Source organism: Stegodyphus dumicola, chromosome 2 (assembly GCF_044657685.1).
Source record: "Stegodyphus dumicola isolate Sdum_Otavi_A_Nest chromosome 2, ASM4465768v1".
NCBI classification, from domain to species: domain Eukaryota; kingdom Metazoa; phylum Arthropoda; class Arachnida; order Araneae; family Eresidae; genus Stegodyphus; species Stegodyphus dumicola.
Genome location: NC_140769.1, coordinates 64,225,473 through 64,250,455, shown reverse-complemented (window position 1 = coordinate 64,250,455; position 24,983 = coordinate 64,225,473). Strand labels below are relative to the sequence as shown.

The following is a 24,983-nucleotide window of genomic DNA, read 5'->3' as shown; positions in this document are numbered from 1 at the left end:
GCTGTATTTTTCTTTAATATATATTAGATAGTCATATTGAAGAGTAATGAACTAACTGTAATGACATGTTTCAGATTCTCGAATAGAAGAATCTGATGTCATAGAATCTGTGCGAAAACTTGAAACTGGGAAAACATTATGCTATGTTTGTGGCCCCTCTACCATGACAGATGATGTGGCTAACTGGCTTGAAAAATTGGGAATTAGGAAAGAATTCATTAGATATGAGAAATGGTGGTGACATATAAGTATTTTATTTAAAGCAGGGTAACGAAAAGCCTTGCTGTCTTTTAAGAAGAAACTGTACAAGGTGCCTAATTACAAATGCATTGCATTCTGATGTAAATATATAAAACAAATAATCTATTTTCAATTTTTTATTCACATTAAATGTACTATTATTACAAAGGTATTTTTCATATGTATCATAAAAGTTACATAGATCAAAATTTTCATAAAATTGGCATTTGAAAATATGAGAGATCATTGAAAAATCTGGTATTATAAGACTAAACTAGTTAAGCATATTGCCATAGGCCACAGTAATACAAAATATTTGTGATAATAAATTTATGATGGAGAAAACATTTTATGGTGACTTAATGTTTCTCTTTGTATAATAAAAATTCAATAAAAATGTAAAATTATCACTAAAAAAAGCGCTAACATCAGGTAGCATAGTCTCACACAGAAGTATTGCACGTTCCAGAGATAATGTTTAAAAATGAATTAAATTTCAAATAAGTTTGGATGCATTATCACTTTAATCATTACAACCATCATTCATAAAATGCCAATGCACACTCTAAACGTTTGATTTAATATGCTTTGCTTTCTGTAAGTACTGAGTTGAAAACAGTTTTTAGATTTCTTTTTCCTTTTTAACACAGTTCATATCATCCTCATGATTAAATCTGACATCACAAAAGTGTTTAAAAATTTTTCATACAAAACAATAAACATCTTGGAATTTCTACACTGAGATTGCATAGTTAAATGTATTCAAGATTAAATTACTGAATTCATGTTTGATTCCGTTTCACTGCAAAGATCAAGCTAGGTAGTTATCCTATCATTCTTTTTTTTTTTTTTTTTTTTTTAATTAATAATGCAATGCTCATTTTCTACATTAGAGCACTTTGCTACAAACAAATTAAGGAAAAACAAAGTTGTCCTTAAACATGGGAAATCATTTAAATTTATATAATTACTTTAATCTAGCAAATTGTTTAATCAAGCTTTTGTAAAATATTGTTTACTATTTATGATCTATTTCTAAACTGTTGTTTCAGTATGATGAAGTTATAATTTAGGGACATGTCCATAGACATCTGACTTTGTATTAAATTATATTTATAATTTTTGATTTTTATGTGCTGTATCTTTTTTATAGTTCAAGTCAAATAAAAATTAATTTTTCTTATTTTATTCAGTTTTAGTTTTTATCTTAGGAATTAAAAAATATTCAAATACACCGTCATTTTAAGAGTTGTCATTCAAAAATTATTCACAATTTAAAATATAAATCATTATTTATTTTCATGTTTAAAGGCCATTATTTAACTTAGTATACTAATTTTTAAAAACCTAGATAATCTGCATTTCATGTTAACCCCATGAAATGAACAGGTATTTATTTCAGCTGGGGGAAAATACAATATGATTTGTCCTGATTTTACTGCAAATACATCACCAAACTTTAAAAATGGATGCATAATTTACATAAATGCTATTCTAAATCTATCAACAATAATCACAGTCTACTTTTACCCTATTACAAGAACCCTGATATCAAAATGATAGCTAATTTTTACAGTGCCAGATTAAAATTCTTGTAAAGCAACAAGAACAGAAAATTGCTTTTAGCAAAGAATTAAATATATTTTAAACAGTATAAAAATTGGAGAAAAGCTGCTTTAAGCAGAGAATAACTTACATCACATTAAAATCTACTAACAACATACATACACATAAGTCGACATTAGATGTCTCTCTAGAAAATTCATAATGTGATACATATAGGAATGTGATCTTTTGCATAGATATTTGTTCCATTTAGAGTGCAATTGAAAGATCAATATGGCACATGATATGTCGTCTCAAGCTACTACGCTGAGAAAACGTTTTACCACATTTTGTGCATTTATGGGGTCTTTCTCCTGTATGTGTCACCAGATGAATTTGCAAATGGCTTGAATTATTTGTTGAATAAGGGCAAAGACTACAACGATGTCGTTTCACTGGACCACTTCTCCAGCGCAGAATATTATTCCTATTCCTTGACTTTAAATCAAATGATGAGAAGAGATTTTGATACTGGTACAACTGTACTCCACCTATTAGAACTATGAAAATAAGAAATGAATCTCTATTGTATAAATATATAAAATATGTTGATATTTTTTAATATAATAGAGACATCAAAAGTAATGAAATGTCTAAAATAATATATCAGATTTCATTAAAAAGAGCATATATGGCAATTCGCTACACATAAAAAATTATAAATTGATATAAAACTAAAATGTAATATTTCTCTAGCCTATAATAAAATAAAATTCTTAAATAACTGAATACAACTAATTCATATTACTACAATAAATACTTAAGTTATTACTAAAAATATATAAATTAAAACTGCAAATAAATATGCACATTTGAATAAACATTTTTTTAAATGGCATACATACACAAACATTTTTACAAGTTGAAATACTGCAAATTCTGAATTAAAATATAAGCCAGTTTTCATTAAAATGTACGATTCACTTTTACTGTCTGAAATGTTTTCTCCTTCAAAATGATTCTCTAAACCAAAACAATATATTTATACGTACCATACATTTTTACACAATTTTGCAAGGATATAAAATGTTGATTTCTGTTTTAAATTTTGACACAAAAAAAAATTATGATTACAAGCACATTAGGATAAACTATATATCTTAAAGTCATAATTCATTATAGAAAAGTTGAAGAAAATCAGAAATAAGATTGAAATAATGAAAGTACCTACAGAATATGTTTTAAAACATTAAAATTGATAAATAATATATTTCAAGGAATTGAAAGCAAAAAAAGGCTAAATATCTCTCGTTAAAGTTTGAAAAGTTTAAATAGCTATAAATCTATAGCTACAGAGGTGAAAGATTAATAATTAAGTCAGATTTTTATTCTCTGTTGATTCTTTCACCTTTATAAAAAATACCGAGCCATTCCATAAATAACACTTTTTTTATACTTCTGTTTTTCAAAATTAAGATAAAGTTCATTTTTTTAAATCTAAAATATTGTTTCCTTTCTCTGCTAGTTTTTTAACAATAAGAATGATTTTACTCCACCAGGATTTGCAAGATATCCCAGTTGAATTCTGCACATTTTCCAAGAAGAGGCTCGTCTTCTGGGCTGTAGTTTCCCACTTGGAATTTCTGGAACCACTGTTGATATTGGCTCAGCTTATTATTCAATCCCTAAATACTAAATTAATATTTCTCTTAATAATTATTTAATTAAACCAATAAAGCAAAGTATGACGAATATGGTTCCCATTTAGCTTTAAAAAATAACTTAAAATCGAACTGCACTTTTCAAAACTTACATTAGGAATATGAGCAAGGCATAGCAAGTTAATACAAACATTTTATTCCAACTTTTAGTTTACAGTCTCTCTCCAACTTTTAGTAAAATTGGGGCAGTTGCATTATTTATGGGATGACCCAATAAACTTGTCACTAGTTATTTTCATATCAGTAGCATTTACAGCCAACTTCTCTAGATTAGCATCAATCATGCTCCTAATCAATTCTACGTTTCTGACTACTGGCATTCATGGGAAACTCCTTCCTGACATCAGTTATTGCATCTCACATGATTTGAATAAGCAAATCAATGCCCTCTACCCCCCCAAAAAAAACTTGTAAACTATAACAGATAACTTAAAAAAAAAACTCTCCCCATAAAACAAGAGAAAAATCCAATATCAATTCCAAAATTTACCCAAAAATAATAAAAATTCTAGCAAAAGGAAAATAACTCAGGCATTTAAGGCAATCAGAAGAACTTGAAAATATATTCTGAAAATTTAATGTTCACTGACAAAAAATAGCAACAAAAATCATATAATAAAGGCATACACGCCTTTCAATGAAAGTAAAACTCAAAAATATTAACTACAGTAGTAGTTTTATTTGTATAGTTTGACAAAAAGGAAATCTTTTTGTATTTAGAAATATATCTTTATTCCTATTTTCGTACAGATTCCCACATAAAAGATTAGAGAAACTTTGTTATCAAATTAGCAGTTTCTCTGTAAATGGCACAAAGTTTTAAAATCGCATATTCTAATAAGGGCTCCTAAGACATTATGAATGATTATAAATATAAAACTTTTTGCACAAAAAATGTATTATTCTACATATAAATGTATAACAAATAATCAGTTTTGTAATAATATGAAACAAATATTTCCATTAAGCAATATACAACAGACGAGTGAAGAAAAATTTCATTCATAAAGTGTAGATTAAGGAATTTTTTAGCAGGAAAAATAATTTAATAACCAGTAAAAAGAAAAGATGCATGTTCTTATTTACTTGATTACCTGCCTATAAATTTTCTCCTCAACCCTTAACAGAATTCAGCATTACTGTCTTTATATCATCTAATTATCATTTTCTACTGATAGAGATTCTGCAACTCTCAAAATATGCTGTAGATTTTATTTTTATAAAAAATTATGTCACTTTTGATACAGTTTTATGATTTTTAATGTAAATGTTAAAATTTTAAAAGCAAATGACTGAATTAAACTTACTTGATTACATATTTTATTGAAGTTTTTAATCTATTCTCTAATCAAAAGATGTCAGTTGGTCTTTTTAAGTTTCAACCATTTTTAAATGATTTTATCACACATGAACGCCTGTACTATATGAATACCCAGGTATTCTTTGAGATGTGACACAAAAACATAACTGCAGGATAAATAATAATGAATATCCCCCCTGGAGCATTTTTAAATACTGAAAGTCGAGCATCATTACAGAAAATAAATGTAAAATTTGGGATGCCATGGATGTCATATCAGCCACATTCAGTTATTCAGTTACCAAAATGAGAAAATTATTTTTTATCAAATTCTGTGTACAATAATGTTATAATCTACTGGAAAGTCAATGAATATGTGTAAATAATAATAGAAATAAATGAAAAATGTAAAATATTTTAGAAAAGAAAGTAAAATTTTATTGTACACAACTAATTTTCTATATATCAGTTTGTTGTGAAAAACATCATTAATTTTAATCATATAACAAACCTGAACCCAGCAGAACTTACTGGAAACTTCTGGATTTTTACAGAATAATATAATAAGCGAGTTTAGATGCTTTTTTTTATTTTAAATGCTTATATTTTAATGCTATAAAATTGCTTCAAATAGCATTTAAATTCTCAAAAATGATATGCATTTATGTTTTCATATGCTACTAAATGTAATGAAGTTCTCAGCTTTTTACAATATCGGTGATTACTAGCTGAAAAATTTTTTACATTAATTTGGACTTTAGAAATCACTAGGGAAACCAGATCATCAAAATCAATTTTAGAAGTCATTCTAGTAATATTAGCATTAAATCATCAATATGTTGAACAATGCATTTCTTAATAACTGTATTGACTGAACACAACACTAGCAACTACAGTGAACCCTTTCATGGTGCCCACTTACCTTCAAAAGTTATGAGTATTTCTGATAATATAAATAAGCAGATGTTGAACATCACCTTTCTAAGATGATCAAGAAGATTAAAATTACTTAGCACTGCAGTTTGAATCCAATATTTGAAAATTCCTTTTTAAATAAGAATCAAGATTACAATGACATGGTTTTTAAAAAAAAATGAAAGAGTATCATTAACAAAATTCAAAATAATAATAATGATGGCGATGAAAATTTTGACCATTTAATTAAGATTTCTAAATCATTATGGGATTGTTTTACAAAGGTATTCTATTTTTCAAATGCACAAAATGTGCAACCAAGTAACTAATTTTTATTCACTAGTTAAATAATATCACTATTAGCCAGTTAATGGAGGGGGGAAGTATTCACTGCTCACTTGCTGAAAAATGAGTATTAATTCCATTGCAATTCCAAGTATAGTATTTACATACTTTTCTGTCAATAATAGAATTTGGAGGAAATAATTTCAGAAAAATTTCGAAGGAGTTGATGACACTTTATTTAGTTAGAAATCAACAGAAATAGCATATGAAAAACTTACATAATGTACAAATATTCAGAGGACCTTTAATTCATGTTTAGAGCATTTTTCAAATGATATTTGCTTGTCACAATTTTTCATGCTGAATCACCATTTTATCCTTTTTCAAATAAAGTCCAACATTATGTCCATTACAGCACACTTTTTTTTTTTAGTACAGGAACAGCATAATTTTTAAAATACTCCACTGCATACTCTTCTACAGAAGGCAGATCTCAATCATTTATTTTTCAAAATATGACAGAAATAGTAATTAAATTTATTCTTCTTTACAAAAATTAAATGAATTTTAAGATGCATGACAGTATTAACTGATATGTACTGTAAAATATACTACAATATATGCAAAGGTGTACAAAGTAAAGTAACTGTACAGCTTACTTTTTAATACTAAGTGATTTTTCAAAACATTTATAATTTTTTTGAAGAACTACATTAAAATGAAGAATTTTAAGCTTCAGCAAGTAATCACAAAAATGGCAAATAGCTGTTTTTTTGCAATAAGTCAAATACTATTATCTGGTAAACTGCTTATGCAGAATTATACTAGCGTATCAGGCAGTGATACAATATCAACATTACAATTCAAAGATTTTTGCTTTCCTATCAGCATTGCGGCTATCCTAAAAGCTGTTCTGGGTATTTCTAAAAAATGCCATTTTTTTTTTATATCTTCTGTCCTTTTTTCGCTTCTCATTTTATTCCATTGTCAACAAGCATTTTATTCCAGCAAGCACATGTTTGCATTGCTTTATTTCTTTCTTTTCCAAAGAAAACTTCTCAGGACAATATTTGTTCATCTCATGTTAATTCCTATTAAATCTGAATTATGCATTTACTTGATTTGTTGATAAATAAATCAAGTAAATGCATAATTACTTCCATTTTTTTCCCAAGACACAATCCATTTTTTTCCCAAGCAAATGGTACTTTGCCCTCCCCCCCCCAAAAAAAAAGAAAGAAAGAAAAAGACCATAAGCAGTGTTCATGCAGTAAAACTGCACATGACAGAAGATGTATGATGAAAATTCAAAACAAGTGTCACAATAGGAAAGGGGAACTCGTTCAAGAGAAGTCACTTGCCTTCTTATTTAGCAAAGTTATTATGGAGGCAAAGATAAGTCGCACAGAATAAAAGTCTGACGAAACTGCTAAAATGTACCAGATTGTTGGCAGTTTACTGGTGAATGCAGGCTAACATTTACACTGTGTTAATCAATCAACAGAAAAAAATTCCAAATGAATAAATAACAAAGTTGCTGAAAGTTAAGTTGTTAACAAACATCAAACAAAGTTCAGCTGTCAATAACAAATTTGTTTAAATATACATAAAAATTTGGGTACTCTTCTATTATTCGGACTGGATTCAGAAATGTATGTATGTACATATATGTGTGTTTATACACATGTATACATGAACACATCCATCCATACATACATTTCTGTATACGGTCCCAAGAATATTACCAAAATTTGTTGCTTTATATACCGCAGATATTTTAAAAACTACAAATGGAAGACTACTTTTAAAATTGACAGCTGAACATAGCATATATAAAACTACAAGCTTATTTGTTACTGAAAGTAAAACTAAGAAGCCGCAAGCTTACAGGAAAAGTGTTAAATATAGTGGCTACTAAAATTGAAGTTCATTCCACAGATACATATAATGCCATAAATTAGTGATTTTGTATATTAAAATGAAATATATTTCATTTTTGCCTTCAGCAAGTGGAGCAGTGTCTGATATTTGCATTTATTGATCAGGCGTGGATATCCAATGTCTAGGTACCTACTATTGGTTTCATTTTCCTTCTTCCACTTAACATGGATACTAACAATTGCAACTTGTGAACACCTGATGAGCAATGCTGTTTTGAAAATACTCATTCTTGACCACTATAATTTGGCTTTTATCAGAGTCAATTAAATACTTCTCCATTACACTTACAGACAGTAAACAAAATGATGCTTCAATATCCCTGGCAGCTGTTGCCATCTATGTCACTCCAGCAAGTTCATTTCTAAAATGCAATAGTGGTCACAATATTTTTGTTGATAAATAATAGTATAAATGTATTTATATACCACAGAAGCTTAAATCAGATCCTCAGTTTTATTAAAATTCACAGTTTGATTCCCACTGAAAATCTATCGTGACCTGTACAATTTAGGATCTTGGTTTAAAAATAAAAAGTAGTTAAATGCAATCATATGATCTATACTGATCCTTAATAGATCACAAAACGGCACACAATAAATGATAAAACAGTTGCAGAAATGAATTAATTTTGTCAATGCAAAAATAATAAAAGTGTGGTTGGAAATGAACTATGTACAACCTGCAAATAAACCTCAAGTGGACATACATATGAGTGCAATAAAAGTTGTAATATAGCTAACTAAATGCTAGTAGTAAAATGGAGCATCCTAATGAGATTATCAAATAATACAAAATAAAATCTAAAATGAAGATCTAATCATATTGTAAAAAGTAATAATGGTTGAATGAAGCATTAGTTATAACCAGATCAAATATGAAAAGAAGAAATAATAGCATGCAGTAAATATATAAAATAAAACTCTTAATATATTTCAATGATTTTTATTTGAGGTGAAAATGGAATTTGCAAATAATAATTATTTTAATTTAATCTTAAAAGAATAAATATGCTTAAAGTTGTTTAATCCTTAAAAAAGGAAAATTACAGGACAAGATCTGAGTGGAATCTATACTATTAAAATCTATGCACATCTGTTTGTTTGTGGCATTGCCTCCTCTGGAATGACGGAGAGTTGAATTTCGAGAGAGATACCACCAGATTCCAAAAATTCGTGGGAAGCCATTTCGACCATTCTTACCATTCTCATCTTCATACGAATAAAAATGCTTTATTTTGAAAAGTGTTGCTACTGCTCGCTTTCAAATCATATGATTTGTTAATCAAAAATTTGTAAGTTTTATCAAATATGAAATATAAATAGCACTGCCAAACAAACATATTATATAAGGTCATATTCTGACATTGAAGAAGCACACGATTGCATAATACTGAGAAAATGTTCTTATATTACATTCAGTTTAAATCATGATGTCATACGTATTAACCTGAAGTGTCAAAAGTTTTTGTTTCTTGGTTTGGCAATAAAAAAAAAAAAATTTCTTATGAATTGGTTGTTGCTTGGAAAAAATGAACAAATTTCTTTCATGTTTTCATACATTTACTTTTCAGGTGTGCACAGAACTTCCAAACTTTGCTTTTGCTGAAGCCCACTTACCTGGCGGGCTTGTCCACTAGTTTTAAAATATTTTCATTCTCTGACTAGGACAAAAAGTCACTCTATACTAGTTTCAAGGATAATTATCAAACTGCTTCTGCAAATGAAAACTTATACCATTCATACATTGTGCATATATACAGTTTATTCTCATAAGATCAGTTTGCAGGCTTTATGAACTTACAGTGCTCCCTTATTATAATATAAGACGTGGGATTAGAATAAAATCTGTAGTATTATACTGAAAAGTAGCAAGTTTACAAATAAAAAAAAAATTATGTATTTAGATAAAATAAGAAAATATATGCAAGATATAACAAAATACAATGGCTGCTGTAAGAATAACTGGTGACCTCAAAATTAACTATTCTAGATTTGGTGTCTCCCCCCAAATTAGAGATCCTTCCATGTTACATAACAACCTAAAATTAACAAATCACAGATTAGCTGTACTTATGCATCAGACTTAGTATAAATACTCTTAGCACAATAACTACTTCGTTATTCCCTTCCCTAACTTCTGCTCTGCTTAAATGCTTACGTCTTGATTTTAAAACCAGTGTATATAAAAATTATCATATTTCATTATGCTTGGATAAATGTCTTCTAAGATGGTTTTATATGCATGAAAATAAAGATTGTAATACTTCATGTTCCATTGTGTTATCTGCGTCATCACAGCTTTTATCTTCAGCCACTACTGTCTTCTCAGCCATGACAGATATTGAAAGTTGTTGAAAGTATCAGATTCCTCCTAAGCATCAAATTATCACATATGTATGTCATATTTTGGCAGTCAGACACACACATAAAGCTTGGCATGAAATGATGACACAGAAGAGGTTAGCTGTTTTGATTCCATATCTTTATTCAATTCAAATGGCAAATCATTATTCTTTCAGATTCTCCAAAATTACATATCCAATAATGATTTAAATTAAAATAAGGTTAAAGTTAAGTTTTCATAACTATTCTAACAAAAGGAAGAAGAAGGGACAGCGTGGCAGCAAAGGTCTTAAGCAGGAGGAGAAAAGCAATCTGATGAAAAATGGCACAAACTCTTCATTTATAGTAGCGGTTACATAACATGCCAGAATGTTCTCGAAAGTATACTGATCTAAGGGGAAGATCCTGAACTGCGGAAAGTTAATTAGAGGTTGCCTGTTCACGTAAAGCCATCGTATTTTTTATATTTTAAATGAATATATATAAGTAATAAACTTCAAAAACATTTTAATGAATTTCAAAGTAATTACATTTGTAGAAAGCAAACAAAAAACATAAAAAATAAGTACATATGCTATAAATAATGTATGTATATATAAAACCTATAAATCAAAACCTATACCTATAAACACCATATAAATCAAAATTACATTATACCCATTTTAACACACACTTAATATGTACATAATGTATGTACTGTATTTGAGGGCATACAAGACGCACTTTTTTTCCTAAATTTGGTCTCAAAAAAGTTACCTGCGTCTTATACGTGAAGGACACAATCTTATACGCGAAGGTAATTGCATTCAATAATTGTTTATTTGGCTTTTACGAAATGTGAGAACTAAAAGAAACCACACTATTTAACTTTTTTTCCTTGTTTGTGGCCGTCTAAATAAGGGTGCGTCTTATATGCCGTCAAATACGGTAAATATGTTTTATATTTTGATAAAAAAATTATGAAAATTTGGCTATTTGATTTTAAACCTGTCAGCAAAATAAACATTTGATGCAGATGCTGGATGATTTTTAACAGAATGTATGTACTCTTAAAGAAAGTCATCAGGTCATGTTATGTTTACTGTTTCATTGCTATGTGTGTTATTTTTAAAATATATTATTTATATATGTATAATACCTGCATGACAGTGAATATCTCGTGAATACTATGCTTAAATAAGAGTTCAGTCCTTTCAGAACTTATTAAAAAGGCAAGGAAACAAAATATTATGCACTTCATTAATGAAACTTAAATAACTAAAAACATTCTATTCCTTTAAACCACCAAAACAGGTCATAAATAGCATATATAAATTGTGTGCTAAGACGTACTAACTAAAAGATGAGCATGTACACATTTGATTTTCAAAATTTGCAATTTAAACATGATGTTATCAAAAATAATCAAATAATAGCTGCATTGTTGTATTTGTTAACTCAAATCTTTTTTAAACAATGAACAAACAATTTATACACATCTCTTCTTATTAAACATAAACTTAATATCTTCAGCATTATTTTAGAACATTTTAAATTTCCCTAATGCATAAATACATAAGGAAAAATTAAGCATTAAGTTCAATGCCTAACTTGCATTGAATGTAATGCTTAATCTAATATGTGTTTATGCACTGCAGCAAAAAATAAAGTCAGGTGATTAACATTCAAAGCATTTAATAAAATATTTAAAATTTAAATGTTAGCCAAAATATGTCAGTATTTAACTTTCAATCCTAGTGACTATAATCAATTATTTTCATAAAACAATTTCACCAACATTATTTAATGAAATAAGATTGTTACTCATCAATGCTTAAAGAAATTTATTGATTTAATAAAACTGTATTTACTTAAAAATTCTTATGCTCCTGGTTAGAAACTAACAGTAGATCATGTATAAAATAATGAAAAATACAACAATTTCAAATATACTGCTTACAAATTCTGATGGTTACATCTTTTATATTACTCAACAAAATACCATATTTATTTAGTTTAATAAAAACTATTCTTTTCTTTACTCACTTTTTTAAAAGCTCTTTTATCCTTTTTGAAAACAAGATTATTCATTTTAATGAACTAAAAATAAGATAAACATATGCTACAAATACTGACCAACACAAAGACTGACACATTAGCAGTTAGCAAGATCCTACATTTTAAATATTTAATGCCTATTTCAAACTTTTACTACCCTTTTTATTTGATAAGTGGAGAGCTTACCAATAAATATTAAAATCTTCAAACTTTTACAATACCATATCTAATGATTTGATTAAATGAATACATTTAACTGAAGTTGTACAAACCAATTTTGTTAATTTATATTAAAAAAATCTTTTTTTTTAAATAAAAATTAAAAATGAAACTGCAGAACTCAACAGATGGTGGTCAAGTCAGTTGTCACATTATGGTGGAGAAATAATTTTATGAAAAACAGCATTGCGATGAAAAGTATCTTATTTTTGCATTGCATACAGCATGCTAATTAAACATGCTGAAATAGTAATGTAATGTACGAATGAATAAGTAGTATTTACTCTCTAAGGTGACAAATAATATGACGATGCAAGTTGCCTTTTTGAGTAAATCCTTTTCCACATTTACTACACACAAAAGGTCGAACACCAGTATGAGTTAAGAAATGTGAATGCAAATGTGCACTGTTATTTGTTGAATATGAACATGATATACATCTGTGCCTTTTTGATGCATTTATTTGGAAACTTTTCTTTCTTGATAAGGTATAAAAGCTGTACCTTGACACATTTTCATTTCTGGAGACTAATAAAAAGAAAATATAATTAGAAATATTAAAAACAAGACTTTGCATAAAATTCTCATACATAAAATACTATAATATATACATCAATTACAATATTAATGCATGACATCAGAACACTATATACGTGATTTGAATTGCATAAGTGTTAATAAAACAAAAGTTGCTTGCATATTAACCACTGCCAGGAACTTCAGCTGATAGCAAGACAATGATCTGAACAACAATGCACATCAGTTAGCAATACAATCAAACTAATTGCAGGGGATTTTAATAGCTTTCCCCTTGTGTAATGTGAATATCAGCCAGTTTTCCTCAAAATGTTCCCCGCTACAGCACCTCCCCTTTAAGCAAATAGCTTTTGGGTGATTTGCCATAATCCAATCAATTACTGCTAATGTAATTCAGATTCCCTCATGAGAGTTTGCTATTTTCTTTATCATCTGTCTACATTTTTGTCTATTGCACTCCTATTACATGCTTTCTTTAGTGACATTATAATACCATGACATGAAAATTAACATTCAGCAATATTGTGTCATATTGAAAAAAAACTGAAAGCTTCCATCTGAATATTTTGTAAATTCCTGAGATCCATTCAGAAAATAACAAATTAGAACATATACAGTAACAGTTAACAGAACAAGATTGCACATATGGTTCAAAATCATTGTGAAGGATAAGGACACAGTAATAAGGATGCATCCATTTATTGATCAATTATTATTGTACCTTGGTGTCAATCAAAATTCCTGATAGCAGCTAATATTCAAGTAAATAAAATAGTAATGAATAATCTAAATAAACATCAAAATGAAAAGTTACGAACAATAAAATTAAGAATGCCTCTCTCTCTTTCTTTTTCTCTCTCTCTATATATAAACAGACATACAATACTCATATATGAAGAAAACATATTTTATTGATATAAAATAAATATACATTAAAGAAGCTTTCAAACATTATGCAAGCCACACAAGGAAAGATAACTTTTTTTAAAATGAAGAAAACATAACAATTAATAAAAATTGTAAAAGTAATCATCTTGAAACATTTTAGTTTTTTAAAAATTAGTAACTTAAAAAAAATTAGTAAAAATTAATAATTTTTTGGATTTTTTGAACATATTCATGTTCAATATTAATATGAGTTTTTGTACTACTTCCATAATTGAATATTCCAATTTTTTTAGCCATTAACCTTTACTAATATAAGATAAACATTATAAATAAGATAAACAATCAACACTTTCAAGTAATGTTCAACTTTCATATCATAACGAATTACTAAATTCTTATACAATACTACTAAATCAAAAATTACTATTTAACCTTTCATTAATAACAATAAAATGCAGAGTTGTGTGTATCACAAAGCACTGACATATATAAGCTACAAAATTTGGCACAGCAGTTGTCTGCATGGAGCCTGAATGCCCTTCAAGTGATTTTTCCAAAATTTGATTCACTTTATCATGTAATATTGAAATTACTTTTTTTGTGCCATCTCTACATATGTCTTTATTTGATAAACTAATAGTCCCAAAATTCCATTGTTTGCAGCATTATTGAATAGAGCTGCAAAAAATCTTTTAAACAAAGTTTATTATGAACCTATGATATAATTAACACAATTTATCAATTTTAGTGACATTTTTTAAAATTACCATATTTTGCTACTTTACAATTCCAACATCCAAAAATATATCTGTAGTACAATTTTTAAATTTCCACAAATTATAAAATAAATTTTATGTTCTCTTTTAAACAAGAACAATAAAATATTAATTAAGCCATTTTCTATATTTTCAAATATGCATTCGATCTCAATTAGAAGTCTTATGACTTCCATTTGAAAACAATGATTCCAAGAGATATCATGTAATGATGATAAGTACAATTTGCACACACACACCCAAAAAAGAATACAATTCTATATCTCCCACTCTACTGGGCAGATACTACAAAATTTATTTTGCATTTTCATGTCTTGAAAGTGTGACTTCAGATATATATTAGATTTATATATAGTGTTGTTCTAACATAGATATTTGGCAAAAAAAAAAAAAAAATCTTAAATTATATAATTATTCCAATATATATTATATAATTTTTCCGTATTTTGATTCCAAGTCTCAAATTAAGCCTGAATATTAAGTTTACTAAAATTTGATAAAAACTTTATGAGAAATTTTAAAATTTGTTTTGGAGCACATTTTCAGTTTGCACCAAGAATAATTCACTTGGTGAAATTCTTAATTTATGGTAATGCATGAGTGGTGCTGTGCCTTTCGTTGTGCATGAGTGGAATAAAAGGTGCACTATTCATTCAGATAATTTTAACATAAAGTGCTAATAAACCATATTTGGCGTTATTATTGCTTATAATAAATATGCCAAATTTCAAAACGCGACATAAATTCTCATATATCTTCAGAAATTTTACATAAAAAATTCTAATTTTTTACAGGTATGTCTAGAAATATATCTACTTTAAGACGATGCAAAAATTTTACAGCTTATAATACAAAATGGTTTTTGAAAAATTTACAAATAAAAATCCTAAAAAACACAAATTTTAAAAACAAATCAGGAAATACCTGCAAATTTTATTTTGACTGATCCTAAATTTCGAATAATGAAACAAGGAATCCAGCAAGTTAAATAAAAAAAAAGAGAGAGATTAATAAATATATGCCATGTTCTATTAACATTGAAGAACTAAAATTTTAAGAGCTGATTTTTTATAAACCTTGTGGTTTTTACATAACTTGGCACTTTGCCATTTGAGTGGCAAATTCGAAATATGGAAAAAAATATGTGTGTTATTGCAGAAAGTCTGATTTTAACCTTCCAGCACGCGCATTTGCTCAAAATTTATGACAAATTCTGTTTTTAATGCACATTTTTTGCATATCGAAGCTGAGACATCTGAAGGTCATTTCTATTCCTCCTTTCTACCCTTTCCCACATCATGGAATGTGCCAACAGGAAGTCATTTGACTTTTTTTTAACTGGGCTTTTGTGCTACGTGGCAGCTTTTTCGTAAAAGTTACGATATGAGCATGGTCGTGGGTGAAAATTCGGAAAACATTTTGTAATTTTGTGTTATTAATTGCTGTGTATTATTTTAATTTGTATACATTTGGCTCTGTAAATTTTATATCGGTTTTCATGGCAAAACTAGTTGATTTTGCTCGCATCGTTCACGAATTATCTGATGAAGACAAGGAAACCTTTGGAGAACAATAGCAATTTCCATTTCTTATTTTCTTTTATTTCTATTTTTTAGAAATAAATAAAAATATTAAAGTTAGTTTAAAGTACATTTTTGTAACCAGTAAGAAGTAAATTTTCTTGCAAAAATAAGTTATGCTAAACTTACTTTTTTTTCTACCAAGGTGAGTGTGCTTTTTTTTTTTTTTTTTTTTATTTGTCTATACTTGCCTTTGATGAATATTAAAATTAGCTTCGATTTTAAAATATAATTATTAAAGAATAAATTAAAAATTTTCTATAATGAAATGCATCATTGCATTCCCATCTCACTCATATAAGAACTTAAAAATAATTTACTTATATTTGAATGTGATATCATTTGTATTTTGCAATAATAAGATTAATATTTTATTTCTTAACAAATTTATTATCAATATTCACTCATTTCTGTCATTTTTCGTGCCAAAAAAATGGTAAAATAACGGATGTCATAAAAAATACGACGCGTGCGTGCTCACATAAAATTGCCAAGTGCGCGTGCTGGAAGGTTAAGTCAAAATGCCTTCCAGCAAGTTAGAAAAATGCTGTATATAAATCTAATTAATATATATCCTAAGTCACACTTTCGAGACATGAAAAATGCAAGTTAAATTTCATTAAGCAGCCCAGTAGGACAGTTTTTTTTTTTTTTTTTTTTTTTTTTGTGTGTGTGTGTGTGTGTGTGTGTGTGTGTTTGCAAGGTATACAAGAAAGTATGTGGTGTTTATTATACACAGAAATATTTCCCTTCTTCAGCACACCTTCATTTAGTAGTTATTCCCCTTTATTACTCATATTTTTTTCTGGCAATAAAAAATTATTTGCAAAGAAATTAGACCAGCCTTTCACATGTCATTTTATATGGATGCTGTTCTTTACAACCTTTAATTTTTATTGTTATACATGTATGTTCCTTCTTTTTCTAGCTGATATTTAGAAATTAGCATTCATTTATTTCAGTCTGATAAGCTCATTTTCCTCAATATCTTTTTTACTTAAAATTTAGTGGTTTTATCAGTAAATTTAGGAACTGCCTGGCATCTAAAATCATTTGCTGAAGAGTTATTATTTTTCTACTTTATAACTTATTTTAGCTGTTCCTTTCTTTTTTTAATGAATTTCCTTTTTTCGAGGATGAGCGCTATATTTTTTACTTCTGATTTAGTTTATACATCAGTAAAATCTTGCAGAATTTATTTCTGTTTGTGAGATTTAACCTGAATGGGATATAAGTTTTCTAACTTTTATTTTTTCTAAGAACTGTTGACTACAATATCTGGCAAATTGTTCTGTCGCCATTTAAATAAACATATATCATTAAACTCCTACGAAAATAAGGGTGGAAAAAATTAGTACATGAGCTGTAAAGCTTTAAAATAGCCCTTTTTTTCTGTCAGGTTTAATTTTTAATTCATTACAAGTTGAAATCACTTCAAAAAGAATGTTCTTTAGTATATAGAATAACATTACAACTTCATTATTATGGGAATGGTTTTTACTTGCTTCTAGACAATAAATTAACAGTTGAAAAACATAGCTCAATGATTGAAAATGTACAATTAAAAAAATGAAAGCAATAAAAATCACAAAATTTTATGAATTCAACCAAGAAAAATCTGAGTTAATTGAAATTTTTCACACATGCTTACAACAGTGTTAAATGATAATGAACACTTGTTTTGGCACATTTTGCAATATTTTCATTAAATCCACATGAGTAATAATAATAATAGCAAAGAAAACCTTTTTCAAGAGAAAGATATCAATAGCATTTTCTTAATGCTGAGTACACAACAATTATGTAATATGTTTTACATCAATTACTGAAATTACTGAATTAACCAAATTACTGAAATACATTTAAAAATTTGGACAAAAAACTTATTGTTTAAAGTTTGACATAGTTTTAATCCTAAATTAACTTCAGACAATATTATTAAATTTTATTAAAAAACACACTTTTTTTTTTTTTTTTTTTTTTTTTTGCAAAATTGTAAATTATAGCAGTAAAGTTTCGTTTTTACAACAAGACATTAACGCTTCTATTGGACAAAAAATAGCAACATGTTTGTGGAAAATCCAAATAAAAATTTTTATAAAATAATAATAAATGAAGTAAAACTAGGATTAAAATTGTAGCTTTTGAAAATAAATTATTCAAATATGTATATAACAAATCATAAAAACAAATTTCACAAACCAAATCAAAATAAAATATATCATAAATATTGGGTTGTTTGAAAAGTAATTTTGTTTTCTTACCATCACAGACATTACCATATCTTTAATCAGGCAACTTCATTTCAAACTGCACTTTAATTTTTTGATTTTATTGCATTTTTTGGCAGACGGCATTGTAAAGCTTATTTACAATTTTTTTCCCTTGATCCTGAGCAACTGTTTTTTTTTGGGGGGGGAAAGGGGATACCCCCATCAAATTTGGAAAAATAAAAGTAGCATTTTTGGAATATTTTCCCTTTCTATTACCAAAAATGTAAGGATGGTGTTTCAGCAAGAATAAAAATTATGCCATGTATGGACAAAATGGGTTGATAATATATCTGTGACAAAAGTGGTTTGCAAAATTTTGTTCTGGCAGTTCTGATATTGAAAATGCACCATATTCTAGAAGGCCAGCTGAAGTTAATGAAGACAAAGTAAAGTAATTGATTAAAACAAACAGTTGTATAACAGTGCAAGAAATCACTATGAGGTTACATTTGTCAAATTCAACCATTTATGATCATACAAAATAACTCACTTTCATTCCAAAGCTTTATATAAGTGTTCTACATGTTACTTACTTCTAGTCCATCAACAGAATTTAACCTCTTCATCGTCTGTAAGACGTTTAGCACATTCAAGTGAAACTTCTGCAGGGCAGCCGTAACACACTTCAAGCATTCTTCTACATTTTAAAACTTTTAAACGTCTAAAACGCTTTCTAAATGTTTACTTGTTTGTGTTTTTATTTTTGTTTTTTCTAATACCTCCTAGAGGGCAGTACTAATCAGGCATTCTATTTCTAATTGAATCCTTCCCCCCCCCCGGGCTTTCTGAATAGTCATGCCATTTTGCATAAAATATAATACAGTGAAAGATCTTCAACATCTACTCAGCAGAAAAAGAGAAAAAATGAGGTTGTGAATTGGAAAGATAAGATGGATATACGTTTGATTAGTACAGTCCATAATAACTCTATGATTGATGTTGAAACACGGAAAAGAACTGTAAAGAAAACAATAATTGTAAAAGACTACAACAACAAAATGGAAGAAGTGGACCACCTGGATCAGATGTTATCAAATTAATCCTGCTGTTAGATATAAGCAGATATATTATTACTTTTCCATTATGCTTTATTTCCTTATAATTGTACTCAATATTCATTTACATTCATCTACTACGAAAGTTATGTACGGAAAGTTATACATGTACAGAGAAAACAACATTACACGCTGCGACAAACAAAGGGCCGCTGGGGAGACATTTTTGCGGACAGGAGAGGACAATGAAAGCGTTAAGAAGTATCTGGCATCTAGAATCATAGATTGCAGAATTATTCTTCTTTCTGTTTTATAACTTTATAGCCCATTCCCACTTTTTTTTTTACTTAAAGAATGTGATTTACTCCATCATATTGCCATCTTCGTTTGGTTTGTCAAATGTCAAGAAAATGCTCTGTTTTGGACAAGGCCAACTTATACTCAAGGCCTGCCAGTGTGAAAATATTCTTTTGTGTTTTCGGTGGCCTCTGTGAATATTCTACTGACCCCAAGATGGCACTACTATTCTGCTACGGTTAGCGACGTTAACAATGAGCAGAATGGTACCCGAGACAAATAATTGTCTTGTCACATGCAAATTTAAAAACGATTAATCTGTAATAGTCAGAAATTATACATTTCTTTTTAATAAAAATATTTTTATTCAGAAAAAAAAGCATGAAATTTTAGGTTATCCCATTTTTCTTTTTTCATATATAACCGCCAGCTACTTGATTCTGATTTTAATTCCTGCTTACATCTAGATATATGTTATTTTTAATTGTACTTATTATGGTTACCTATTCTAATTTAAGGATAATTTAGAGCACGTTTTACTTTTAAATTATTTATACAGAGCGAAGTTAGCAGGTAGCTTCAGAACATACACTATTTCAGTGCAAAATTTTCATCGTATTAATATCAGTTGTCCTGTGCAACAAAATAATTTAAAGACACTATTAAATTTGTTAATACATAAGAGTAAAAGTACTTCTAAGAAAGATTTGGTTTAGGTACTGAAGATTTTTTTCTCTTTTTAATTAAAAAACGCATTTTATATTAATTAAATTTAAATACTTTTTTAGGAAATATTAAGAAATAAAATTTTAAATAATGCAGATATTTCAATATCACCAAGTATTTCAATAAGACATACAGCATATAATAACATGTACGACATTAATCACATCATATACTCCCTCTGTCCCAAATTAGTTGCTACATTAGAATACTTATTATTGGTACTGAAGATTTTATGATTTTGTTTGAACATTTTCCATAAATTTTAGGGTGCTACGTTATCAGTCAACAATAACTGTACTTACTAAGCATTCCCTCCTTAAATCAGTACCAAATTAGTTTCAAAAACCCTTAAGCCACGCCCCATTTTGTAAGAACACTTCCATCAGTAGTCGCTTAAAACCTTCAGATTAATTAAATGTAAATTCAGTTGTCTGTCTTGTCTATACAAGTCGGTTTGCCTTAGAAATTCTTCCATGAAGGCATCCCTCACCTTAGGTGGACAGCGCTCGAGGCTTTGCCTTAATCACATAAACACAATCTTTTTGAAATATAGTCCTTACAAAATGGGGTGTGGCTTAAGAGCGTGCGAACCCTCTAAATTTGCGTCGATAAAATTGTACCAAAATAAGTGCTACATTTGTGAAAAGTAAAAACTGAGAATGAAAACCTAGTATGCCATGTTACATTTCTTTTAGTACACCTTATAATTTTACTGATATCCATCTACTAAAATGCATTGAAAGTTACTTATGACTCTACCTACTTGAAATGTAGCACCGAATTTGGGACAAAACTTTCAACCTAACTGTAGCAACTAGTTTGAGACGAAAGGAATATAAAATTTTGAGACTGTTACTGTTGAATACCAAGTATTTCAATATCATTGATAGCATATTTTAAAAAATGCATATTCCCTAAAACAAAAAGTATTATTTCTATTAATTACATACATATATATATATATATATAATAATTTATTTCCTAAACAGTATTCATTAATTGATTATATTATCTCCTAAGTTTAATTAAAGTAGAATATTTTAAAAGTGTGCATCCATACTGGTAAGTTATATTTTGAAAGATGTTTTGAAGTAATTTGAAAGCAAAATGTTAATAATGTTTTAACGGGGACTGGAGTTAAATCATCACGAAGAATAATATTTCAATTGTAAAAGGAAAAATTAAAACATGTAATTATTGTCATTGATCGGAAATTAGTTGACTTTTCAAGGGGAACAAACCAAATCCCGTTCAATGAACAATAATTGATAAAAATACGTAAATATGAAAGTGTTTCGTCTTTACTCGAGTTATAAGTTAAAGCCAAACCGGCAATTCTAGTCAGGCCAAATATTTCCGCGAATAGTTGCTACTCAAAGAACTTATTCTCATGAAGCATTTTAGTCAATTCAATTTGGAGTAAAAATCAATTACTGTAGAGAAATCCTGTAAAACTCGAGTAACCGTCCCCAACACTATCATCTTTATGTATTTGAGTACTATATTATTTGTAGAAATTAAACATTGGAAATTGTCATTTTGAAATCGAATTCAAAGTAAAGTTGAAATAAACATAGAAGATTATAAAAAAGATAAATAATGCAAACTTTGTAAAAACAAAACAAAGATAACATAAAAATAATATAAAAATAATATAGAAAATAATATAAATAAGATCAGTGAATGTACATGAAGATATAAAGGCCAGAAAGGTATTAAGTAACTTACATTCTTTCTAGTGGGGGAGTTGGCAAAGTGTTCTCTTCGTGTCTGACTCAGAAGTGTAGGGTGTCCGAAAATTCTTAGCTGCAGTAGGGGCTTTGAATAATATCAGTCGGTAAGACTTGGGTGAAGTAATTTATGGTAGTGGGTGGGACTTGGAATTCTTGAGGGATGTATTTTGTGGAGTTCTTATCTGAGAGAGACCGTCTGTTAAGATTTTTTTGAAAATACTAGTGAATGGAAATTAATTAATTTCTGGCTAATTGTCGTGTCGCAATGATTAAGAATTTAAGAAAGGAAAAAGGCATTTTCACTGTCCAAGAGCTAGTAGACAGTCTAAAGGCAGGAAATAGGCCCATTTTTTTAGTAACAGTATATGTCTGAAGACAATTAGCTTTTTACAATATATACAATTGAGTAATTACACTATATACAAATCTTTCAACTGACAGTCATCCAACTTATACCGCCTTCTCAGGTTTAGGAATAAATTATCATATCCCTATCAGTTAAATGATTTAGAGTGAGTATTTAACGCCTGCTCTTTTAAGGCAATGGTTGATAAATTTAAAGGGAATTAGATTATTTTTGAGAATTTTGATAAGGATCAAAATTTCGCGTTGTAAATCTATTGTATCTGTGCATATAGTTTTAATTCGTTGTATTTGATTAATTATAGTATTGTTAATTACTTTTTTAGATATGTTGGAGTTCCAATTTATTAATTTGTTAGTATTGAAATTGAAGTTTCTTGTTTTGTCAAAAAGTAAAATTTTTTTGTAGTTAATGATTTGAAAATATATATATATATATATAGATATGGATTCAACATGAATCTCTATTACTTCAAGTACAACCACAAAACACTCAACCAGGTAGACATAAATTCATGCACAGCATATTGATACATCACACTAAACAAAATGAGATATGCGCTTTAAAATTTTGAAGCTAGTACACACAACATTCAAATGTTTCTGGATCAAAGATAACAAATACAAGACCTAAAAAGTAATAAATTTCGTAAAAAAGTTACCGCAATTAGCATTTCTTATAAAATATATACGTGGATGCATTCTTTAAGTTTAATTGCATTAAATTCATATATATATATGAAAGGTTAAAATACGATTTATGCAGAAAAACAGATTATCTCCAGTATGATAAAAAAATTGATATTTTTATATCAGGGAAACGAAAAAGTGACATGAAGCTGAACACACATATTAAGAAGCTTGTTTATATACATAAGCTGAGGGAAAGAAACATATCAAAAGAATATTAAAGCTTTAAAATTTTACGTGACGATGGCTTTTGTTTCCAACAGTTATCTGTTGCGAATAATAATTTAAATACAATCGTAAAAATGTTTTTAAAGGAAGAAAACTTTGCAGTATAGCACGCAACAATATATCATCCTATGTTACTATTACTTACAAGGGCACATTTTAATAAAATACATTTTTTAACGAGCCACATTACAAATAGAAAACGTATAACAAAAGTGTAAGAGAATGCGAGCGCCACCTAGTGATGAATTTCGCGAAAGCCACTGAAAACCGGAATTTCATTCAGTCTGGCAGGCCTTGAGTATAAGTTGCCCTTGGTTTTGGAAGTCATACCTGCTGATGACAAATGGATTGTTTACAATAATGTCAGATACATGCAAACATGGAACAAAACATATGAGCTAACTCAAAGCACTCTGAGAGTTGATATTCATAAAAAAAGTTATGCTCTTTGTTTGGTAGAATTTTTTAGAGCTTCTATCAGAAAATTCCATAACTGACTCAAAAGTGTACTGCCATCAACTAGACAAATTGAGTGATACCGCCAAGGAGAAAAAACCGGAACTGACCAATAAAAAAGGTTTAGTGTTTTATTATAATAATGGCAGATCTCATGCAAGTTTGGCAATTTGTCAGAAGCTGTAACGGATTGAATGGGATATGCTGCCACACTAGTCATGGCACCTTTAAATTATTACTTGTTCCAATTTTTACAAAGTAATTTAAATAGCAAAATATTTACTTCAAATTGGGATGTTAAAAAACACTTGGATCAGCTTTTTGTGAGCAAAAATCAGAACTTTTATAAGCATGGAATCATGTTTCTCTCAGAAAGATGTTCAGCCAAAATGGTCAATATATAATTCAGTGAAATATTTATTTAAGGAAAGTTTTTCTTTTTTTCTATGAAAAAAAAAATTACTTTTGAACAACCCAACAGAATCCAATATTTGGTAGCATTTATCGCATAATTCCAATGCTATAATGACAAAATATAAAATGATTGTCTAAATTAATAACAAAGGTTAAATAAAAATACAATGCAACATAACTAGAGAAAATTAGACGACATGTGTATTTTTAATTTGTACTTCTCTCCCAAGATATTCCACACATGATAGAATGACGTTTCATGTTACTTTGATGAGAAAAACCTTTGCCACATTTAGAACATTTGAAAGGCTTTTTACCAACATGTGCATTTAAATGTGTTTGCATATTAGCTCTGTATTTTGTAGTATAAGAACAAAGACAACACTGATGGACTTTTTCACCAGAAGGCAGACAGCGTGCATAACTTGATATACTATACAATGAATCATCCGATGAGAGATTTGAGCTCCGCCAAGTTGTCA

The 24,983-nt window shown here is 28.3% G+C and overlaps 1 protein-coding gene and 1 long non-coding RNA gene across 4 annotated transcripts in view; one reads left to right on the top strand and one right to left on the bottom strand.

The window, feature by feature from the left end:
• LOC118194623 (oxidoreductase NAD-binding domain-containing protein 1-like) overlaps positions 1-1,428 on the top strand; it is a 59,674-nt gene extending 58,246 nt beyond the window's left edge. For both annotated transcript variants that reach the window (XM_035365803.2, XM_035365802.2), the window contains exon 7: positions 75-1,428. In XM_035365803.2, coding sequence (XP_035221694.1) covers positions 75-241 — 167 coding nt within the window. In that variant the 3' untranslated portion in view covers positions 242-1,428. The remainder of the gene's footprint in view (positions 1-74) is intronic.
• Positions 1,076-24,983, bottom strand: part of LOC118194624 (uncharacterized) — a 31,228-nt gene continuing 7,320 nt past the window's right edge. The window contains exons 2-3 of one of the 2 annotated variants that reach the window (XR_015039442.1): positions 22,346-24,983; positions 1,076-13,073 (exon numbers count right to left, since the gene is read on the bottom strand). This is a non-coding gene — a long non-coding RNA (uncharacterized LOC118194624). The other variant, XR_015039441.1, reaches the window with a different exon arrangement.